The following is a 22,014-nucleotide window of genomic DNA, read 5'->3' on the forward strand; positions in this document are numbered from 1 at the left end:
TCCTCCAGACATTGACTTCTTGATTGGGATCTTATCAACCAGTCGTCCAGATAAAAAGACACTCTGATCCCTCTTAAATGCAACCATCTCGCCACATTGGACATCATCCTCGTGAACACTTGGGGGCTGTGCAAAGGCCGAAGCACAGGGCCTTGAACTGAAAGACCCTGTCCTGAATCACAAACCTTAAATACTTCCTGCTTCCTGGATGAATCGGAATATGAAAGTATGCGTCTTGTAAGTCCAGGGTCACCATCCAGTCCCCTGGACGTACCGCTGCCAGTACTGAATCGTTCGTCTCCATAGTGAACTTGGTCTTTTCTACGAAAAGATTCAGTTGACTCACGTCCAGAACTGGCCTCCAACCTCCCGAGGACTTTGCAACCAGGAACAACCGGTTGTAAAATCCCGGAGATTCGTGATCCAGAACAGGCTCTATGGCTCCTTTCTCTAGCATGGAAGCTACTTGCTCCCACAGAGCCGCTTTCTTCACTAAATCGTTGTAATTTGCCCCTAGGGCTCTCGGAGATGTTGCGAGAGGAGGTCTCCTCAAGAAAGGAATCTTGTACCCTTCCCGAGCTACGTTGACAGCCCAGGGATCTGCCTTCATGTTCTGCCAAACTTCCCAAAAACCTTGAAGTCTGGCTCCCACTGTCGTCTGGAGGACTGAAATCTCATTCTTTAGAGGTGGTCTTGGCTCCTCTTTTAGTGGGTACTCTCTTACCCCTAAAGGCGGGTCGAGCGAATGTTCTGCCTCGAAAGGGCTGTTGCGAAGGCCTAGTATCCTTTGAAGTTTTCTTAACCAACTTGGATGGTAAGAACTTCCTAACTGAAGACGAGAGAAGATCTTGAGTGGCCTTCTGAGAAAGGGAGAGAGCTATATCCCTAATCACCTCTGAAGGAAACAGCTGTTTCGAAAGGGGAGAGAACAGTAACTCCGATTTCTGAGAGTTAGAAACTCCTTTTGAAGCGAAAGAACACAACAGCGATCTCTTCTTTAGTACTCCTGCTGTGAACAAAGAAGCCAGTTCATTCGTTCCGTCTCTCAGAGCCTTGTCCATGCAGGACATAATGCTCTTAGCTGTTTCTATATCCTGCGAATCCTCTCCTTCTAGGGAGTTCGCCAGTGCTCCCAAAGACCAATCCAGGAAATTGAAGACTTCGAAAGTCCTAAAAATCCCTTTACAAAGATGGTCAAACTCTGAAGACGTCCACCAGACCTTAGCAGACTGTAACGCCTGTCTGCGTGCTGTCTACTATACTGGAGAAGTCCCCCTGGAAGAGGCAGGTACTCCCAGGCCTAGACTTTCTCCATAGCGTACCATACTCCTGACTTCGATGCTAACTTAGCTGGAGGAAAAACAAAAGAGTATTTTCCCGCTTCTTTCTTATCCTTCATCCAGTCATTCACACGTTGAAGGGCCTTCTTCGCCGAAATTGACAGAGTCATCTTAAGGAAAGAGGACTTCTTTGTAGTCCTAGTCTTGGAAAATTGTGATAAGGGAGATAACGGAGCTGTCGGTTTGAATTCCCCTTCAAAAACAGAAAGAAGACGTGAAGTCAGAACCTTATAATCTGAAGAAGGTTCTGTATTCTTTTCCTCAACTAATTCCAATTCCTCTTCTGCTGAAGAAATGTCTTGTAAATCATTGTCGTGTTGACGCTTCGCTGAAGGAATAACGTCCTGCCGCCTGCGTCCTGCGGCTAACGAGGAATCGGCGTCCTGCCGCCTCTCGATGTCCTGCTGCCTGCATCCTGCGTCCATCGTAGACACGTCTGCTTCCTGTCGCCTGCGTCTTGCGTCCACAATTGATCCCGAGTCCTGACGTTTGCGTCCTGCTTCTTCCGAAACCATTTTCTCCTTCCTGCGTCCTGCGTCCTGAATAACCAAGCGATCGCCTGTCCTCGTAGCGCCAGTCCGCCCTGAGTCCTCGGCGAACGCGTCCTTGTCTTCCCTCTTAGAAGACTTAACGGGAAGGAAATCGTCCTTCCGCCTCGAAGATGCCTGCCCAGGCGCATCCCAAGACTTCACAAGAACTGCCAGCTTGGACTGCATTTCCCTTAAGAAACCCTTCGTACTATCTTCCTGAATGGTAGAGGACGAAGGAGGAAGATTACGAGCGGGACTGCGACGTAACGGAGAGCGATCTTGTACTCTACCCGACGGAGAAAGACGAGGGGAAGATACACAAGATGGAGGAGAGTCTCTCATCGAAATCCAAGGACGAGAAGGACGTATAGCGCCAGTGCGCCCTGAGTCCTCTTTAGAACGAAAAATCCTTTTCCTCTTGATCAGAACTGCGTCCCCGTCTTCCGAGGAGGACAACACCTCAGGACTACTCCAAGCCTCACGATCTTGAGCATGTCTCTCGAGAGCCGTTGACGTCCTGAAAGTCCTCTTGAGGGGGCAAGACACAACTGCATACCGACTTCCCCGCTCGGAAGTCGAACCATCCGAGGACGCACACTTCCCAGTTACGCCTTTTCTGCGGCGAACTGCAACAGCCTGGGAACTTGCAACAGGACTGTTCGAAGGGACGCCTGACCGCGACAAAACCTCTCTCGCCTCCCTTCGACTGTCGACATGCCTTCTCCCTTGGGTCTGGGAGCTTGACAGAGGTCTAGGTCTAGGAGCACGAGAGAGACGATCAGACGCCCCCTCCACTACACTTTCACTGACATCAAAAGCACTAACTTTATCCGTAAGTCGCTGTATCTGGTCGCCCACGGACGCAAGGGCAGCAAACACCTTCACAATATGTGTATCGTTCGCCTCCTCCGATACAGCGGCGGGAGCAGGAGATACCTGGGGAGAAGGAACTACCAATTCTACGTTAGAAGGAGCTGGAGAGGAAATACATTCACTCCTTTTACTAGAAGAATTCGACTTCTCACTACGAGAAACAGATCTCCTTACACGATCTTTCTCAAGTCTCTCAACATATTTCATAAATATCTTCCATTCCTTCTCTGATAAATTCTCACATTCAAAGCACCTATTCTCCCAAGTACACACATTCTCTCTACACTTCTTACAAATGGTATGAGGGTCGACCGAAGCTTTCGGCAACCTTACCTTACACCCCTCTTTTACACAAACTCTAAACATACTTCCAGTATCAGACATCTTTAAAGAACAATCCAAAGCGAATGCCAAGCTAACGTTTCCGAGTACAATACCAAAGATCCATGAAAAGTCAGCAACGAGAATGAAAATCCTAGCAGGGAACCACCAACAATGTTGCCGGTTCGGCTGGCAGAGAAAATCTGGCCCAATTGGGAACGGTTCCTAGCGCTAGCGCCACGGTAACGGGGTGGTGGTTGCCTGAACTACTAATAGGTTACTAGCGTTTGCCGCGAGTTTTGAAAATTTCTGCCAGTGGAGTGGAACAGAGAATATAGCTATATATATACCTGCCAGGTAAGTGTCATACATTAAAATTGAAGTTGTTGACGTAGCAGTGGCATTAGTTCCCATAAAATGCAGGCCACGGGGATGAGGAACATTCAGCGCTGTCAGGCCCTGCTGGAATCGCGACGCCATATAATGAGACAGCAACCCCTCCAAGGTTGGTACGCCTGATAGGCCTAAAGCTGCCCATGTACCTTCCATTCTCTGCACATCAGGAACCGGCACCTGGAACAAAGATGGCGATGCTCTCCCCACCTCTCCTTGCAGGAATAACAGAGCGTAATTATCCATAAAATTACCCAAAATCCCTCCTGGAGTTTCAGATAGTGAATCGCTAGAAGAAACTGAAGGAGTATGGGAAAACCAAAAGCAGGCGACGAAACATATGGAGCAGTCTGGTGTATTACCGATACAAAAGATGGCGTAGTTTCCTTTCTCTTGTACTGGCCTTCCTCATAAAACTTCCTCCACTGTTCCACCAACCAACCGCGACAAACTGAACAAGGATTAGTAATACAGTGGACCCCCCGTATTCGCGTTCTCCGGATTCGCGGACTCACACATTCGCGGATTTCTCTCGGGAACGTTTCTCCGCATTATTCGCGGAAAATTCACGCATTCGCGGTATTTTTCTATGAGAAATATCCACAAATTCCTGGTTTTTGTGATCAATTTCATCATAAAATGCACTTTTTGTGATAAAACCATTAAAAAAACCAAGTATGAAAATTTTTAGTGGTTTTTCTTGAGTTTTAACTAACAAAATAGACTGTTTTTAGCGCTTTTATAGGGGTTCCAAACATTCGCGGATTCTAACTATTCATGGGGGGGTCTGGTACGCATCCCCCGCGAATACGGGGGGAACACTGTAGTACATACGTTTTCTCTGCACTTACTACACGTTGGATGAGGATCTGTCGACACCAAAGTTAAAAATCTTGAACAAGGAAACCCACTCACTCCAGGGCATTTCCTTTGTCTCTTCTGAGATCCAGAAGAAGTTTCCGTTGGTGAAGCAAAAATCTCCACCTCACAATGTACACACCCTTACAGATCACACCCACACTGAGCACACCCAGAGAAAGAAAAATTAAAAAGTGAAATGAATCCAATAGTCCCTGGATCTCACAAGAAAAATTTTAATTCTACCGGTTTCCAGCTTGGCGCTAGTATTATCCTAATGTTAAGAAGGTTTGTTTCGTATATGAACAAATATATAATCTACAAATAATTGATTAGTCAAAAAGAAATAGATTACTAGAATTTTCAGGAAGAAATCAAAGTAATTGAATCCAGTAACTAATTACATCCACCACTAGTGGAGGCAAGTGGGCTGCGCTCAAGTCGGCAATGCCATGTGAGCTGAAGGCTTGAAGCTAAAGATGTGTAGTGGAATGTTCACAACTGCGTGACATCAGGAAAATATCTCCATATGCCGGGGCCATCTGAACCTTTTCTGTACCATTCCAAAGTACTGCTAAAGCAAGAACCAGCAGTCAATCAATATTCAGTTGACAAGAACATTTCCACATAAGTCTCACCGCAGCCAAACATTATGCACCATTCTCTCCTTACTATGTTCCAACCCCTACACTTTTCAGTTCTCTGCAAAGGAAAGTGTGATGAGTAGCCCAAACCCAGTAAACAAAACAAATTACAAATCTTTAGGCCTAATTGCAAAGATTTGGCAAAGGAATAGCATACAATTTACCATTATTCAAGATAATTATCTACCTGCGGCTTGCGAATAGCCTATGGCCAGTAAACAAATCCTAAAAGCAAAAGTTTGGCCTAATGGAATGATGTAGCATTCAAGAATTACTTTTAAGACAATCATTTACCAGTGGCTGGGTGAAGCCTATATCCAGTAAACAAATCATGAATGAAAAAGTTTTTTGCCAAATGGAATGGCATAGCATTCAAGAACTATTTTAAGGCAATTATTTACTGGCAACTTGCATGTAGCCTAAGCCCGGTAAGCAAATCATATATGCAAAAGTTTTGGCCTAAAGGAATGGTGTAACATTTGAGAATTACTTTTAAGAAAAAACTATTACCGGCAACTTGCATGCAGGTAGCTGGCTTGTTGATGAATCTGAATCAAGGTATAAAAAAAAAAAAAAAAAAAAAAAAAAAAAAAAAAAAAGGACAAGACTCATCCTGAAAGATTTCTGCTCAAAGGCAATGAAATAGGTGTTCTGGTGGTTGTGTAAAACTACCAAAATCCAGTGATAAAACTGGAAAATAAGATAAGCTGCTGTAAGTACCTGTTGTTTCTTTGAGTTGTTTTGTCGAGTACAGCAAAAAAGAATGAGGTGGTTACCTAATCATTCCTAATATATTGCCTTTGTACTTACATTGATCAATCGAAACCCTACCTGTGAAATTTTAATTTAGGCTGCCATATGTGGAAAATTAATAGCTATGTAATTGGTGGGTAAGTCACTTATATAAAAAATATGTTTTTTAATAATGTTCTCATTATCTAGATTCCAAAGCAAGTAATTTTAGAAGGATGTCACAGATGAACTCACATCCAGCTGCACATCTGCCAGGCTCTTGTGTAAATAATAATACATCAACCCCATTAAGGGAGCCAGGTTTAACAAGATTTTTTTAGGAGGTTCACCTGGACGAAGATGTACAAGATGATGACTATGCCTCAGCTCCCTTGGTTAAAAAAAGAAGACTTCCTTAAAATGGAGGATTCAGTTGTAAGGTGGTACCCTTCACAATGTTCAAGAAAATGAGATAAATGCAATTCTCAGTAATGTGATATCAAAGTGATCAAATTCTGCCTTGTTTAAATGCTCTCACCAAGTTGGTTGAAACACTCTTTCTTAGATGAAGAATCCTTCATTTTATTCAAGAAAATAATCCAAATGCAAAATCAAGAAATAATATGTAGTAAGATTAGATCACCAATTTCTTACATACTTCAAGATGTACTGTGTATGAATATGTATGTATATGTATGAAACCCATCTTTTTTTTTTTTTAATCAGCAAAGCTTGAAACCAGGATAGAAAAGCTGTTGGATAGGCATTATTAACACTAGGTATAGATTAGCAATATGAATGGAAGGACTTAACTTTTTTGTACATATAAAAATTAAACTAAGTCAGTACAAAACCCAAAGCATCTATACAGGAAAACTAAACCATCATTGTCATGGCTGGTCAAACATTAAAAAAAAAATATAGCATAGAACTATCAAAATTAATCTTGTCTTTAGAAGTTCAGATCAGGTCCAAGAACTATGAAAAAAATGCTCAGAAAGAAGTTTTAAAATGAAAGAATATAGGTCATTATGCTAAAATGGCATCTATCTTCAAGTTTCCTATTCCCACAAAGAAGCAAGGTTGGAGCCAGATCACAAAAAAGGAAAAACTGAATGGGTAACAGACCAAGTTTGTGTAACAAAAATGTACCAAACAACTTACTTCTAGTACGTTTCTTTCTGGCAGCAGTCTGAGATGAAGTTTTGAATGACTCTGCACTACATGTACTCTCATCATCAGGTTTATCATTTTCACTGCCATCTGCTAAAGCAAGTATCTGCAAAACTGTATCAACGTCCTGAAACATTCAAAATTTGTCAGCTAAGATGATGGCCAAATATCTGGCTATAATAAAGCAAAACCTAACAAATTTAAGGTAAAAATTAACTGAGTTTAAGCTTTTTACTTTTAAGAGCCAAATTACAATACTACATGAGAGCCCTTCCTAACTTACTTTGCATGAATGAACTACATTATAAGTCTGGGTAGGCTGGTCAACCTTTCAATTATCATAACCTACTACTTACCTGTTTCTATGCCTAAGCTATTTGTATATAACAACAGACCTGATCTTGTCCATAGCCTGATTTGCCATGTATTTCTGCGTACTATGTTTAGCTCACAGGTATTGCATTGTGATTTTGAACTATTTTTCTCTTCCTTTATTTTATGACTACTCTTTCGTGTCTACAGTGCTTCACTAAAAGTTTTGAAGTTTTTACTTCAGTCATTTACATTTCAATATATACAGTTCTGTATCCTCATTTGTAATTCTTTTGTAAGGACCTCTTTTCTCATTTTCTACATCATGCTTCAGGCACACTTTTTGTTGTAAGTTGAACTCAAACAAAAATACAGTATTAGAATTCATATTATCTACATCTCCACTGATATCAGTTCTCTTTAAAAAAAGGACACCTAACAGAATTTTGAAATAATATTCTTTCATATGAATACAAACCTCTGTTTTACTTAATCATATGGCTGCTGCACAATGGTTATTCAAGAAATGGAGTTATTTTTGATAAAGGAAACATTAGCTCTCCCAGTCATATATTCTGCCTATAACAAAAATCTACACATATTAGAAGTCATTCCTAGGCTTCTGTGAACTCTAAGTAAATGACAAGAGGGTTGTGTGATATACCCTCCCAGTAAAGTACTGGCAGTGGTTTTGATTGTTGAAATGTAATTTCAACAAAGATGAAAATGAGTAAGGAGGAGGATAGCCAATAACTGAGCTAGTTCATCCTATGTCTGCCCTACCGAACAATGAATAGTATTCCTATAAAAGTAAAGACACAGCCCTCACTTTGTCAACTCTCACCTAAGAAAAAGGAGATATATACACTACACTGTGGAAATTATAAATGAATATGATTGCTTAAGTATGCCATAAAAGAAGACTGGAGAAGGTGCACAAAGCAAAACTGAGAATAAGTGGTTACAATCAATTGTCACTTGGTTTTATAATAAACAAATCATCTTCAGTCAGTCTTAATAATTACTGTAAACACAACAAGTACAGCAAGAAGAATTTGAGAAAAAAGACTGTGTCAACCAAGGATCAGTTTCCTTTATTGTTCATCACAGTACTGGAGAAAGCTACAAAAAGAATGAGCAAAGGAGTCCCTTAGCAGGGATAACCATACAAAGCTGGTGCTATTCACTGCAACGCAAGCATAACCACTTCCTCTGTGCATGATTAAGAGTAACTGAAATGATTTTTAACAATTGAGACAAAAAGTACCAAGATTCTTGACTGGGGTACAATGGGAAAATTATATTAAAAATGAGAAGCTATGGAGTGATGTGGTCAAGTGACTAGAAAATAGACAGATCTCAAAGACCAATATGGTTTGGACATGTGATAAGAGGAGGTCATGAGTAGTTACTCAGAAAGTAGAAAAATAGACTAGTTGGAGGGTCCATATAATTATATAAAAATAAAGAAAAGAGGGCAGAGATGAAGGCCTTAAAATAACAATTTGTCGAAAATTGTATTTTTCCTAACTATACAAACCTGAGGTCCTTTAACAATTGGAAGGTACTTAGCGGCAGCTGAACCGGTCATAAGCTTCGAACAAGGGGGTTCGGTAGTTAACTACTTGTCCGGCAGTTGGCGTTCAGCTCTACTGCGAGGAGAGGAGTCACTTTGCTTTAGGCCCAGGAAATGCAGAGTGAGGGGTGGCATGAGGTGGGACTATGTATAAAGGACCTCAGGTTTGTATAGTTAGGAAAAATACAATTTTCGACAAATTGTTATTTGTTCCGATACGTATACAAACCCTCGGTCCTTTAGGTGGAATCTGAGTCTTATGAACCGACTGGTGTTCGTCCTACCTTGGTTCCCTCCCTGGTCGTAAAAGCAGAGGGAGGGATCCTAGCCTCTGCCCAGCTGATCGGGGTGTGCACCGCAGGATCAGGATCAGTGGTCAGACTTCTGGGCCAAATTTATAAGAGGGAGGCAAGCGTACCTCTTATGAATAGCAGAAGGCAAGAACTAGTTCCACTCCCCCCCCTTGTTGGGGAGTGGCAGATAAATACTCCTACCCCTACTGAAAGGGATAGGATGGACCTCAGTTGTATAGCTTACCTACATCGGCCTCCTGTTCAGCGTAGTGACGACCGCGACCCTCTGCCCACAGGTAGAGGAGGAGAACGAAGGAGGAAGAGAAGCCAGTCACACTCTCTTTCACTCGTCCATTCATGCAGTCACACAAGGATGCAATGCTGTTCTGTCCCTCAGGTGCTGGGTAGACTACACAACTTGTTGAGCAGCCACCACAGATCCCAAGGAAAAAGTGTCCAAGGACCTGTGGGTAAAATCCCGAAGGTAGAATGAAGTGAAGGTGGTCTGGTTGGCCCAAACCCCTGCCTTCAGAACCTGCGCCAGGGAGAAGTTCTTGCGGAACGCAAGGGTTGGACCAATTCCTCTTACTTCGTGGGCTCTCAGACGAAGGGTACAGGTGTCGTCACTACCATCCGTGTCGTATGCCCTCCTGATTACCTCACGCAGCCAGAAAGAAAGAGTGTTCTTGGAAACCTCTTTCTTGGTAACCCCGGTGCTAACGAAGAGGCGTTGACACTCAGGCCTGAGGTGTTGAGTTCTCTTCAGATAGCGCCGTAGCACCCTCACAGGACAAAGCAGCATCTCATCCGCATCATTATTGGTGAAGTCCTTCACGAAGGGGATCGTGAAAGACTCGAACCGGTCGTCAGGGACCGAAGGATTCTGAGTCTTCACTGCGAAGTTCGGGACGAAATAGAGCGTCACGGATCCCCATCCCCTGGAATGCTTGACGTCGAAGGAAAGACCATGAAGTTCCCCTACTCTCTTCGCCGATGCCAGGGCCAGCAGGAAGAGGGTCTTGAGGGTCAAATCCCTGTCTGATGACTCTCAGAGTGGCTCGAAGGGTCTACGAGTAAACTCCTAAGGATGAAGAGTCACATCCCACCCCGGGGCCTGAGTTTCCTGGGTGGGCAAGACCTCTCGAAGCTCTTCATCAGGAGGGAGATCTCGAAAGAGGAGATATCCACACCTTGCAGTTTAAGGACTAAGGCCAGGGTGGCTCTGTATCCTTTAACTGCAGAGATGGAGAGGAGCTTCTCTCGGCGAAGGAAGATGAGGAAATTCGCTACCTGCTGAAGAGTGGCGCTCTGAGAGGAACGGGACCCCATCCACGACACCAACCACAAAAGACGGACCACTTCCCCTGGTATACAGCTGCAGAGGACTGTCTGAGGTATCCAGCCATCTCTGTTGCTGTGCTCAAGAAAAGCCTCTCGCTTGCAAGAGATGGTGGATAACAGCCAGCCGTGAAGACACAGGGACTCGACGGACCGGTGGTACCGTTCTAAGTGTGGCTGGCACAGGAGGTTGTGCCAGGGGGGAATCTCTCTCGGTGCTTCGGCGAGCAGAGCCAGCAGGTCCGAGTACCAAACGGCTTGAGGTCGTTTGGGCGCCAAAAGGATCATCCGAAGATTCATGTGATCAGCACCCTGCTGATCACTTTGCGAATCAGACAGAACAGGAGAAAGGCGTAGACAAAGAGGTTGTCCCACGGGTGTTGAAGTGCGTCCTCTGCAGCTGCCCATGGGTCCGGCACAACCGAGCAGAAAACCTGGAGTTTTCTGTTGTGCCAAGTGGGGAACAGATCCAAGACTGGACGCCCCCACAGGTAGAAGAGCCTTTCCGCCACGTCTGGGTGAAGGGACAACTCGGTTCCTATCACCTTATCCCGACGGCTGAGCTCGTCGGCTACCACATTCCTCTTGCCTGGAATGTAGCGGGCTGACAGCTCTACTGAGTGTGCCATGGCCCACTCGTGCACCTGCAATGTCAACTGGTGCAGTGGGAGGGACACTAGGCCCCCCCGCTTGTTGACGTACACCACTACTGTGGTGTTGTCGCTCATCAACACCATCGAGTGTCCCACCAGACGATCTTGGAACTCTTGGAGAGCAAGGAACGCTGCCTTGAGCTCCAGGACGTTGATGTGAAGGTGCTTGTCGTGATGGTCCCACAAAGCTGCAGTCAGCAACTCCTCCAGGTGTGCGCCCCATTCCTCGGTCGACGCGTCCGAAAACAGCAACATCTCCGGGGGGGGAGTGCGAAGAGGCACTCCTCTTACAAGGTTCCCGTCGTCCAGCCACCAGGCTAGGTCCTGTCTCACCTCCTCCGTGAGGGACACAGGGAAGAAAGGAGGGTCTCTTGCCTGTGACCAACACCCCTTTAGTCTCCACTGAAGAGACAGCAGGTGAAGACGCCGTGAGGGACTACCTTCTCGAGAGACGACAGGTGACCGATCACGACCTGCCAATGCTGAGCTGGTTGCTCCTGAAGGGACAGGAACTGTTCTGCTGCCTCCCTGAACCTGCTGATCCGTGAATCTGCGGGGAACACTCGCCCTGCTATCGTGTCGATCAGCATGCCCAGGTACTTCATCCTCTGCTTGGGCTCGAGATCTGACTTCTCACAATTCACTCCAATCCCCAGATTGCGGCAGAATTCCAAGAGTCAATCTCTGTCCTGTAGCAACTGCAAGCGGGAGCTTGTCAGGACTAACCAGTCGTCAAGATACCTCAGAAGACGTATCCCTACCGAGTGGGCCCAAGCCGACACCAGCGTGAACACTTGCGTGAACACCTGTGGGGCGGTTGAGAGACCGAAACAAAGTGCCCTGAATTGGTACACCGTCCCATCAAGGATGAAGCGGAGGTACTTCCTGGAGGATTGATGGATGGTTATCTGGAAATACGCGTCCTTCAGATCCACTGAAAGCATGAAGTTGTTCTCCCTGATGGAATCGAGCACTGATCATGCTGTTTCCATCGTGAACCGAGTCTGGTGAACGAATTGGTTCAAGGGAGAGAGATCTATCACCGGGCGCCAGCCCCCGACAACTTCTCCACCAGGAAAAGTTGACTGTAGAAGCCTGGCGACCGATCCCATCCGATCTCCACAGCACGTTTGCTCAGCATGGCTTCTACTTCCTGCCGAAGCGTCACGTCCTTGGTCGAACCAGGAACGTACGTTTGCAGATGGACTGGGTTGGAGGTGAGGGGTGGCCGAGACTCGAAGGGTAGTAAATATCCCTCCCGAAGGACGTTCACCATCCAGGTCTCCGCTCTGTAGCGCTGCCATGTTGCCCAATGGCTCGCCAGGCACCCCCCCACTTTCGGCAGCAGGTGAGGGGAACGCCGTCCCTAGCGTTTCCCTCCTCTCTTCGACTTCGTCTTCCCAGATCCTCCCCGAGAGAAGAACTGGGAGGAGGGCTGGTTACGGTCACTCCTTCCAGAAGAAGTCGAAGGCAGAGTCTTTCCTCTCGGCTTCGACGAGGCGATTGTCTTAGCCGCAGAGGAAGCGCTAGCTAAACTCTTGGGCTTAGCCGCAGCTGTTCGAGGTTGCCCAGCCACCTTCGAGACTGCCTGGTGGACGAGACAGTCACTGTCGTCAGTGCACTGTTGTTCCACCGCAGCGTCCACCATCTCTGGGGAAGAGAGAGGAGGAACTCCGCACCGGTCTGTTGCGAAGACCCAAGGCCGCCTCTCGCCCAGCCGCCCTGGTCACTCGGGTGAGAACAGCGTCCCTACGCCTGAGAACCAGGTAGGCCCACAGGTTAGCCGTCTGGTGGGCCAGGTAGGAGATGGCCCTACCTCCAGACTGGCACAGTCTCACAAAAGCCGGGTCCCCTTCAAGAGTGATGTTCCTTAAGGAGGCGGCGGCTTTCGACACTGTGAGGGACCACAGGTCGACCCAGGAGACTGCTTGGAATGCTGCCATAGCGGTAGATTCCAAGGCAAGTGCCTCTTGCTGCGAGAACCAGAGGTTCTCTGACAGGAGCTGCTGCAGAGACACCCCCGGAGTTAGCCTAGCTAGCTCCGGGTTAACCTGTTTGGGTGGCAGAGGGTCTTCTGAAGGCACATAGAAACACCTCTGTCGCAGTAGAGGTGGGGGAAGGAGCTTGGAAGACCTACCGGACCGGAGTGAACCCTCCTGTCCAGAGACAAGAGCGTCCACTTGGCTCAGTACGTTGTCAGCCAAGGCCGATCGCTGCAGACCCACCGTCGTCCTGGGTTCCTTTTTGGGTCCCCAGAACGACTCCAAACCTGATGTAGGCTCGGAAGGTGGGAGCGGCGATCCTTCCCCGAGGTTGTTGTGCTGACGAATCAGAGCAATAACCTCTGCGAACGACCTCTGGATCTAAGGAGTGACTGCATTCTGCCGAGACGGACCGTCAAGCCCGTCCAGCGAGAATGCCTCCCGACACCCTCCTCCTTCCACAGGAGGAACCACAACAGACCCCTCATGGTCTCCTCCTGCCACTTGCGCATACGATCTGGTCGGTCCTAGGACCGTACCAGGTTCGTAGGGCGTCGTGGCGGGATCACGAGGAGCGCCCCCCTTGCGATCACTCCTGATCGCCTTGCTCTTCCTGCTGTAGCCCAAGGAAGTTGAAGGGATAGGAGAGGAAGACCTGACGCTTCCCCACCGCCCACCGGCAGAACCAGTGTGCTGAGGGGGCTGCAGGCGATCGCCAACCAGCGGTGGCGATCGAGCTGCAGGCCTGGTCGAGCGGCTCTCCCAGGGAGAGCGGCTGGACTGAGAACAGCGGCGACGGTCCCGAGCGTCAGAAGAGCTGCTGCTGGCCCCCCTCTCCGCCCAATCCCGGTAGGACTGGCGGTCAGGGGACCTGCAGAGTCTACTGTCGCGGTGGGAGCGAGGCCTGTCCTCACGGCGCGCCACGCTGCTTGGACCAGCCGAGGCTGGTTCAGGCGACCGAGGGGACCTCTTCCTAGCCTCAGCCCGCGGCCAGTCTGGGACCGTCGCGTCAGCCCTGGGTACCAGCGAATCGCCACGAGAGCGATTGCTGGCCTGGTGGGAGTCATCTGAGCGACCCCCGCCAGTCTTCCACCCTGTGCCTGAATCCTGGTGCCGAGTGGACTCGGTTGCCTGGGTCTTGGCTGCACGGTCACCCGCGGGTGACCATACACTTGATACCGCTCGCGAACGAGAGGCCGAGATGGTACCTGGCGCCGAGGCAGAACCTCTGGCACCAGGCGAAGAGGTACCGGTGTTAGCCGGCGCTCCTCCGGTCCCCGTTGTCTTCTTCCTTGCGGAAGGAGAAGCAGGCCCCATTCCCGAAGGACAGGAGGACCAGCGAAGTCCCAACCGTACCACCGGAATGGGACGGACCCTTAGAAGTCTCAGGACGAGCCTTCTTAGGGGGGGAGGAGGCAACCTTCTTCTTCTTTGGCTGTGGGGCCTTAGAAGTCTGAAGGGGAAGCGGTGGCAGAGGACGATGACGAAGACGATGATGAAGACGATGACGAAACTTTCCTCCTCTTCTTCTTCTGTGTCAGCTTCCTCAGGACCACCGTCAGGTCTTCCACCCAGGACGGAACCGGGGCAGTTGCCGAAGCAACAGGGCCCGACTGTACCTGTCCAGAAGGACCTGGGGTGGGAGCAGCAACACTACGGGCAGGAACGACGGAGGCAGGAACTGGTACTGGAACTGGAGCGGCATCACAGTCAGGAACAGGAGGCAGGGCAGGAACCAGTGGCATCCTCTGCACAGGAGGCAGGTCCAGGGGGAGCTCTTGGGACACTGGAAGTCAGGGGCTGTAGCAAGAGCAGTAAAACGAGGCGGCGGCGTCACAGCGGGCATCCTCACCACTGGCAGCGGCGCCTGCACAGCAGCTGTCGGGGTCACCGTGGCTACGTGCTGGTTGTACACCAGGTGCGGCGGAGCAGCATAGCCAGGCATGGACACCGTCATGGTTGTCATGGTGGTCGGGCAGAGAGGCGAGCAACACGTCCATCCACCAACGCGGCCGAAAGCAAAGTGACTCCTCTCCTCGCAGTCGAGCTGACCGCCAACTGCCGGACAAGTAGTAATTACTGAACCCCCTTGTTCGAAGCTTACGACCGCTTCAGCTGCCGCTGAATACCTTCCTATTGTTAAAGGACCGAGGGTTTGTATACGTATCGGAACAACTAGATGGTATTTCAAGCAGAAAAAACACATTACAAAAGAGGGTGACAATGACTCATTTTATTTCTGACAAAAATTTTGATACTGATTTTCTATAGTTTCAATAAATTATTTAAATTTAGTAATTACATTCAGCTTACAGAATGGTTACTCAACATTTTATCAGGCAACTTGTACTTGGTACTTTGGACAAAGTATTGACTCCGTGACTTCCTTTGAGGCAATCCAAAACCACCCTGACATAATACTACAAATGCAAAATTTTAATGAATAGAGTGAAGGCAAAGAAGTAAAATTAACAAAAAAAATTATAATTACCTTGCAGGTTCTGTTGAAGAATTTTAGTATTCTACATGCAGTGATGATCATACCTCTATCAAGACACAAGCCAACCACCATGTCCACAGACTTAATACAGGTTTCATCTTGCAGCATACTTTCTTTCAACAATGCTAGCTTCTCCTTGTTAATATTTATATCCAGTTTTCTAAGGGAAGATAAGTGTGAACCATCACTGCTCATAAAAACAACTTCGCTGTCACTGCTAATTGGAGACTGATGGTATATGCAGTCTAGGTTACTTTCAGTTTCTTCAGAAATGCCTCTAGTAACAGATGTGTCTTTCATTCCTGCTGCCTTTAATATGATACTTCTGTTAAGAGGACTCCTCCCATCCTGGCTCTCCCATGGCCAATGCCCAAGATGTTTCAAAGGACTGACAGGAAGTTCTGGGCATCCAGGTAAAGCTTTGATATATGTAAGCCACATCTCAGACTCCAAATCTCTGGAATCATCTCCACAGGCTCCAAGAAATTTTGACACATGCTGCACAGGAGTTGTCTCAGCTGAGGAGGAAGAACTGTGTTGTGTTTGGTACATCCACATCACAGCATACTGAAGACAAAGGTATTTAAAGTCATATCTTTCCAGATCCTTACTTAAACACATAAAGCAAGACACAGAATACCTAGAAGGAACTTCTTCCTGGCAAAGTCGAAGATGACTTCTCCTTAAAAATTCTTCAAAAGCTGACATATTCTCAAGAATGGTTTTATGATCTTTTTCAAAATCAGCCTGAATCTGAGCACACAATATCTCATAAACAGGAAGATTAACAAGCTGAGATACTTTCAAGGCTTCAGTAAAATACTTTCTACAGGTGAGGGATGAAACCATCTTTTCTGCAAAGGATCTTATATCTCCTCCTTCAAAACTACTGAATAAATCTTTAAACCTAACTTTAAACCTAACAGCACCAAATGCTTCGCATAAGTCACTTGTCAAATTCCAATTTATACCACAATGGCAGAATGGCTGCTGCTGACTTACAGCTTTGAGCACACACAACAAATGAAACTGTAAATGGCTATTTGTAATATAGTCATCCAGTGCACTCCCAATGACTTCAACTACAAAAAGAGCAAACCAGTCTCTGTTCTTACTAAATGGATCTGATTTCTCTTGAGATACTTCTGCCATAGTCATTGCACAAAGGGTGAGTTGCTCTGTAATAGACTCTTGTCTGCATTTTGTATTTACTTCATGCAAAGCTTCTAGTAATGGAAGCAGTGGTGATTTTGGAAAAAATATTCTTAGTCCTTCAATGGGAACATCAATAGAACCTTCAGAAATGTGCCTGAGAAGGAAATACTTAACTTCATTCAACCCAGACTGCAACACATACATGTCACAAGCACGGCAACATTCACTTCTCTTGACAGCTCTATTCACTTTTGTACTGTCACTGACTAAAAATTGATGATTTTCACTCCTAATCAAGACAGGATGTAACAGCTTTTTACTTTTTTGTCTCAACTGAGTATAAAGCCATACTGCAAAATGAGTCACTGATTGTTCTTTGTTATAACATGCAGCCAAAACTGATAACACAGGAGCCTCCAATGCAACCGCAGCTGTAGCCAGCTCTACTTCAGGACATTCTTTCTGATGGCATGCTAACAGAATTGAATAAAAGTCTGAGAGTCCACATGACAGCCAGGCATCAAGCCCTACATCAAAGCAAGTTTCAGTGGTAGTAATGGACAAAGCATCATCAATAGTGGAAAAATCATATTCGCTTGGACTACTGCTGCTTTTTTGCTTTTCATCCCCACTACTATGGGGAGGTGATGCTGAATCTACTCTGCCCTGTATACCAATTCTAGAATAAAGGGAAGACCTCAAATCACGATTAGGAGTTCTTGTACCTTGCTGTTGCAAAACTCCATCTCGGTAGTAATGGATATGTGAAAGTGCAAATGTCATGTGCTCTTTTAATGCCATACTTTGAAATGACTCTGCACTCTTTAAGGATTGTACCCTGGGGCACTTGAAGACCTGAGCTAAAATAATGAATATGAACCACTGATTACATTCAGCTAAATTATGAAGTAACTTGACTGGCCAAGGGAGTTCATATATTTTTGACAATTCAACACAAAGTCTCATTCCTTCAATATACAAAAGAGCATGATCCTGTGACATCACTTGTGAATGGAATATTTCTGAATCAGTAGAGTCACTTGTTTCCTGTGTGGTATCAATCTTATTCTTGAGTAAAGCACGTGCTTTAACATTTGCAGATGAAATAATACCATTTTCCAACATTCCTAAGAGAACTGCAGCTGCACTACTTCTAGTTTCTCTATTGCACAGTTGTTCCAAAACATCTCTTATTTCTGCAATAGCAAGATGTTCCTGTGCTTGACGTTTGTCCAGTTTCATCTTTGCCCACCTTTCATTTCTGGTTTGTAATACCTGAGAAAAAAATTGTAATCTGATGAGCTTACAGATCTAATACACTTACTAAGGTGTCACTAATGTATCAAGTCAGTTCTTATCTTGCTAATTTGAAAAATTCAACTCATATAAAATTTGAATTTACAGTGCTTCTGGTATTACCTAAAAATTTTTGCATCAATAAAGTTATGCTGTAAAAATTATTCTTGAAAATTTGAATTTCCAGTATTTGTTTATTTATATTATCACAAAATTACAATGTCCGCAATGGGGATATAAAACATTTCACGACCTGATCAGACATATGATTCTGATGCAAAATGCATATCCCAAACAATTCCAAATTGGAAGCTAAATTTAGATACATAACATATACTAACATAGGAAAATGACCTTACCAGAAATGCAGAAGATAAAACAACTCTCAGAGGTTCAGCATCTAGATTACTCATATAAAGAAGAGCTACACAGGCAGCACACACACCATGATCAGGCCAGCAACTTAATGCTAAGCCATACACTTTACCCTTTATTTCATCCATCCTGAAAATAAGTTAGGCATTTGTAAAGTCAATGATGGTTTAAATAGCAAACTAACCATAATTCTATGACCTACATCAATGTAATGCAAGTTTTATTAAGGTATTCCCATCATCCAATCACACACTGCAATTCAAATCAGAATAAAAACTATCTCATTACCGTGAATGACGAGCTTTAAATTCTAAAATTCACTCTTAAAAATTAGAGGTCACCTTATACTACCATTCTAAAAATCAAACCTTATTGAATTTTAATTAATGTTTATCAGTAGACTAGCCTTGACCTCAGTGCGATAACACCCCCACATAATATGAAAAGATTCACATTATAAAATAAACTAATAATAAAGGTAATAAAACCATTCCATTTTTACCTTATACAGTGGTACCTCGACATACGAAAGGCTCAACTTACGAAAAATTAGTTACGAAAGCAAATATGAAGATTTTTGGGGCTCTACATACGAAAATAGTTCAGGATACGAAAGGTTGTTGCTGTAAAGTCCCAAGATTCGCCAGGACCACTGATAATTTTAAAACTTGCGCGCCGCCAACTGAGTAGACTCACCACCATCCTCCCGCTCTCCCATTGGTTCCTGATGCTAGTCACCGCCTAAGATCCTGCTTTCCTATTGGTCAGCATCTCTTCTATCGTGCATCTACGTAGCGGCGTGCTTCTTCGGGCACTCTGCAGCAGCATCGATATCGTAAGCACGCAGATTTTATTCGTTCTATACGATTTCGTTTATTAACGTAAATTCGTTAGTGATTTTGTTGTAGTACTACTTTATTGTGTTGTGTGAGAACTTTAGTACATACGTATACTACATAACTTAATTATGTACAGTATATACGTAGTCATGGGTCTCAAGAAAGTTGGAGTTCACGGAAAGAAGAGGATGCTTTTTTTGGAGACAAAGATGGAGATAATTAAAAAGTATGAAGCTGGCATGCGACTGAGTGTGATCGCCAAGGAATATAGCCAAAATCCGTCGACAATAGGCACCATCCTTAAGCAGAAGGAAGCCATCAAAGCAGCTACACCTTCCAAAGGCGTGGCCATTTTGTCTAGCAAGAGGAGCCACATGCACGACGAGATGGAAAGGCTGCTTCTTGTCTGGATAAAAGACAAAGAAATCGCTGGCGATACGATAACTGAGACAGCAATCTGCCACAAGGCCAGCACTATTTTCGGCAATTCGATTTCCCAGGCCGAAGACGACGGAGGAGAAGGGACATCAACGCCAACCCCAGACTTCAAGGCTTCTCATGGGTGGTTCAAAATATTCCGTAAACGGACTGGCATCCATTTGGTGGTGGTGCGGCATGGGGAGGCGGCCAGCTCAGACACGAAAGCGGTTGAAGCCTTTATTAAGATGTTCAATGAGATAATGATCAAGGAAGGCTACAGTTCTCAGCAAGTCTTCAACTGATGAGACTGGCCTTTTTTGGAAAAAAATGCCTTGTCAGACGTACATCACACAGGAAGAGAAGAAGCTACCCGGGCATAAGCCTATGAAAGACAGGCTTACGCTCGCACGTTGTTCGAACGCCAGTGGGGATTGCAAGGTGCAGCCCCTACTTGTCTATCATTCGGAGACTCCTCGAGCCTTCAAGGCCGACAAAGTGCTTAAGAGAAGCTTCCAGTGATGTGGAGGGCTAATGCGAAAGCCTGGGTAACGAGGCTTTTGTTCACCGAGTGGGTAAATCTGTTTTGGCCCGACAGTGAAGAAATTCTTGGAAGAGAAGCGCCTCCCTCTGAAATGTTTGCTGTTGTTGGACATTGCCCCTGCTCACCCTCCTGGCCTCGAGGAAGATATCCTAGCGGAGTATTCTTTTATCAAGGTTCTTTATCTTCCGCCTAACACCACCCCTCTCCTCCAGCCCATGGACCAGCAAGTGATATCAAACTTCAAGAAGCTGTATACGAAACATCTTTTCAAGAGATGTTTCGACATCACCGATACCGCAAACCTAACCTTGCATGAATTTACGAAGGAGCATTTCGATGTTGTCATATGCATCCGACTCATCGACCAAGCTTGGCAGGAGGTTTTGAGGTGAACTTTGAATTCTTCGTGGAGGAAACTCTGGCCTGATGTTGTATCCGCACGAGACTTCCAGGGATTTGACGTGGGCGAAGTTGGTGCAGATTCAGGAACATTGACGATCCTGAAACTGTTTCGCAACCAGATCTTGACGAGATCGTTGCACTCGCCAAGTCCATGGGGCTGGTCATCGACGAGGACGACATCAATGACCTTCTCGAGGAGCACCAAGAGGAGCTTACGACGGATGACCTGAAGGAGTTGGAGGCCATGCAACATAACGTCGTTCAAGAAGAGTTCTGTAGCAGCGGCGAGGAGGAGGACGACCCTATGACAACAGCAGAAATTAAGAATGCTCTAGCAGCTTTTCATAAGGTGCAATCATTTGTAGAAAAGAGACACCCCGAAAAGGTTTACACAGGTCATATGCTTGCGCAGTTCGATGACGTTTGCCAGAGTTGTTTCAGGAACATTGTGAAAAGTAGGCAGAACCAATCTTCCTTGGATAGTTATTTTTTAAAGAGGCCTTTTGTAAGAGTAAGCAAAAAGGAAGATCCTATGAATAAACAGAAAGTTGAAAGTGGTGAAGAAATTGAAAAAAAAAAAAAAAAAAAAAAAAAAAAAAAAATTAATTTTAAGTTTTTTGTAAACTTAAGTGTTACGGTTTTGTTAATGTGTTTCAGAAAGATGTGTTTCAGAAAGTTTAGTTTTTGTTTCCTGACATTTTTAATGTGTTTCGTTAACCCTTTAACGCCAATTGGACGTATTAAACGTCGATATAAATTGTCTGTTGGGTGCCGATCGGACGTATGGTACGTCAATATAAAAGTTTTTTTTTAAATTTGAAGAAAAATAGCTATAGGCCTACAAGGCGAAAACTTTTGAATCACGCGCCTTGGGGGATGCTGGGAGCTCACAGATCAAGGCGTTGTTTTGTTTACAATCGTTACCCAGAAACGCAAGCGCAAATTTCTTTCTTCTCACACTAAAAAGTATCAGCGACACATCTCAGAAATTATTTTGTCACTTTGACATAATTTTTGCACCATTTTATATCAGCCATTACATGGAGTATTATATATGAAAATGTGCACAATTTCATGTAGAATACAACAAAAAAACAACTCATGGTTGTAGCTTTTATCAGTTTTGAAATATTTTCATATAAATCAAGATAAGTGCCAAAATTCCAACCTTCGGTCAACTTTGACTCTACCGAAATGGTCAAAAAATGCAATTGTAAGCTAAAACTCTTATATTCTAGTAATATTCAATCATTTACCTTTATTTTGCAACAAATTGGAAGTCTCTAGCACAATATTTCTATTTATGGTGAATTTATGAAAAAAACTTTTTCCTTACGTCCGCGCGGTAACTCTTACGAAAAAAACAAATTTTTTCGTTCGATTGTCCTAATGTCTGCACCATTTTAAATTAGCCGGTACATAAAAGTTTTATATATGGAAATGTGCACAATTTCATGTAGCATACAAC

At 45.2% G+C, this 22,014-nt stretch overlaps 1 protein-coding gene across 1 annotated transcript in view; it reads right to left on the reverse strand.

The window, feature by feature from the left end:
• LOC135197854 (spatacsin-like) overlaps positions 1-22,014 on the reverse strand; it is a 443,463-nt gene that overhangs the window by 139,234 nt on the left and 282,215 nt on the right. The window contains 3 exon segments of the mRNA XM_064225036.1: positions 6,856-6,991; positions 15,510-17,948; positions 18,329-18,473. Of these exon segments, the coding sequence (XP_064081106.1) occupies positions 6,856-6,991; positions 15,510-17,948; positions 18,329-18,473 (2,720 nt within the window).

This window comes from Macrobrachium nipponense, chromosome 21, assembly GCF_015104395.2.
Source record: "Macrobrachium nipponense isolate FS-2020 chromosome 21, ASM1510439v2, whole genome shotgun sequence".
Lineage (NCBI taxonomy): Eukaryota > Metazoa > Arthropoda > Malacostraca > Decapoda > Palaemonidae > Macrobrachium > Macrobrachium nipponense.